Source organism: Sorex fumeus, unplaced genomic scaffold (assembly GCF_029834395.1).
Source record: "Sorex fumeus unplaced genomic scaffold, SorFum_2.1 ptg000063l, whole genome shotgun sequence".
Classification (NCBI taxonomy): Eukaryota; Metazoa; Chordata; class Mammalia; order Eulipotyphla; family Soricidae; genus Sorex; species Sorex fumeus.
In genome coordinates, this window is record NW_026606120.1 from 61,610,742 (window position 1) to 61,612,509 (window position 1,768).

At 46.7% G+C, this 1,768-nt stretch overlaps 1 protein-coding gene across 1 annotated transcript; it reads right to left on the reverse strand.

Moving 5' to 3' along the window:
* Positions 1-232: 232 nt before the first annotated feature.
* LOC130035944 (olfactory receptor 4D2-like) lies at positions 233-1,168 on the reverse strand. The gene has a single exon (XM_056127884.1). The coding sequence runs from the start codon at positions 1,166-1,168 to the stop codon at positions 233-235; it is 936 nt and encodes a 311-aa protein (XP_055983859.1).
* Positions 1,169-1,768: the final 600 nt, after the last annotated feature.

The window sequence follows — 1,768 nt, forward strand, 5'->3', positions numbered from 1 at the left end:
CAATTAGTAATGCAGGACTTTAGAACTCTTGTTACAAACATCAAAAAGAATACTTTCTTTTTCCTAAGAATCTGAATAAGTTTCTAGTCTCAAAATTCATGCTTCTATATGAAATCATGCAATTTGCTTCATATGTGCTTCTATGAAGAAAGTCACAGCAGAGGAGCATTAGCTATATTGGCTTTCACTCCACCCTCCAAGCGGAAAGCAAAGCCAAGAAGCGGCCACCCTGTCACTCCCTCTTATTAACCAGACAGCGCCTTCCTAACCTCTTCACTGCTGCCTGCATCTCCTGGTTCCTCAGGGTATAGATCATGGGGTTGAGCATGGGGGTCATCAGAGTTTGACTGATGGAAACAGCCTTGTCTATAGAGAAGTAGGTAAAGGGCCGGGCATAGAGGTAAATACTGGGGATGAAGACCATTGACACCACAATGATGTGGGAGGTACACGTCGAAGCTGCCTTCTTCCTTGCCTGCTCTGAATGCGACCTCAGCATCACCAGGATGATCGAGTAGGAGATCAGGAGAAGAATGAACCAGATGAAGACCAGCATCCCACTGTTGGAAATGATGAGAAACTCAATTACAGTTGTGTCTGTGCAGGCAAGTCTCAGCACTTGAGGCACATCACAGTAGAAGTTATCCAGGGTGTTGGGGCCACAAAAAGGCAGAGGGAGCAATAGAGCCAACTGGGCAATAGAATGAATGAAACCTCCCACCCAGCCAGCCAGCACTAGCCCCACACAGAGTTGAGTGTTCATGATGGTGACATAGTGCAGGGGCCGAGAGATGGCCACCAGGCGGTCATAGGCCATCACTGAGAGGAAGAAGACCATGGCACCCCCCAGAAAGTGGAAGAAGAAGATCTGGGTCATGCAGTTCCGGTAGGAGATGGTCTTCTTCTCAGATAGGAAGTCCACCAGCATCCTGGGGGCCGTGACAGAGGAGAAACAGAGGTCTATGACAGCCAGGTTTCGGAGCAGGAAGTACATGGGTGTGTGGAGCCGGGAGTCTGAGGTCACTGCCACCATGATGAGGAGGTTCCCCACCACAGTGGTGGTGTAGACAGACAGGAATACCAGAAACAGGAAAAGCTGCATCTCTGGAATCTGTGAGAGTCCCAAGAAGACGAATTCTGAAACCCACGTGAGGTTCCCTTGGTCCATGGTGTTCTCCCCATACACCTATAGAACAATACACAGCCAAAGATGCAGAAAGTCACTAGAGTGTCCTGTTAGTGCTATGGCCCCAGAACCACAAGGTTTAAACTCATCTGGACCTGATGGTACTCCTCATAGTAGCAGCTGCTGATTAAATGGCCTTCTCTCTGAACAAGTTCCCCTTGGAACTCAAATTTATAGTATGGGAAATCTGAAAGTCATCCAGAGACATGTGCAAGACTCTGCAATGTGGGAGATCCTTGGGGTCTGACCATCAGCACCCCACATTACTTGAATGGCACACACCTTTCCTCCAATATCCCAGATAAGTGCTAATCACTTGTCTCTGTGTAGTCTCCTCAGACTGTGAAAAACTCCCTTCTCTAACGTATTTCCCCTCATATAAGTTTTGAACGGTAAGTACATCATAATCTTAATGCACCTCTATGTACCTATGCTTTTTATTCCATCTAAGTGTATGTTACAGAGGCATACATACATCCCGGACTTATTTATTTGTGCTTGATAGTGCCAATCAATGTTCATAGTCAGCATTTAAGAAATTCCTGTTTGAGACATCAGGGCTTCAGTTATACTGGTGATAGC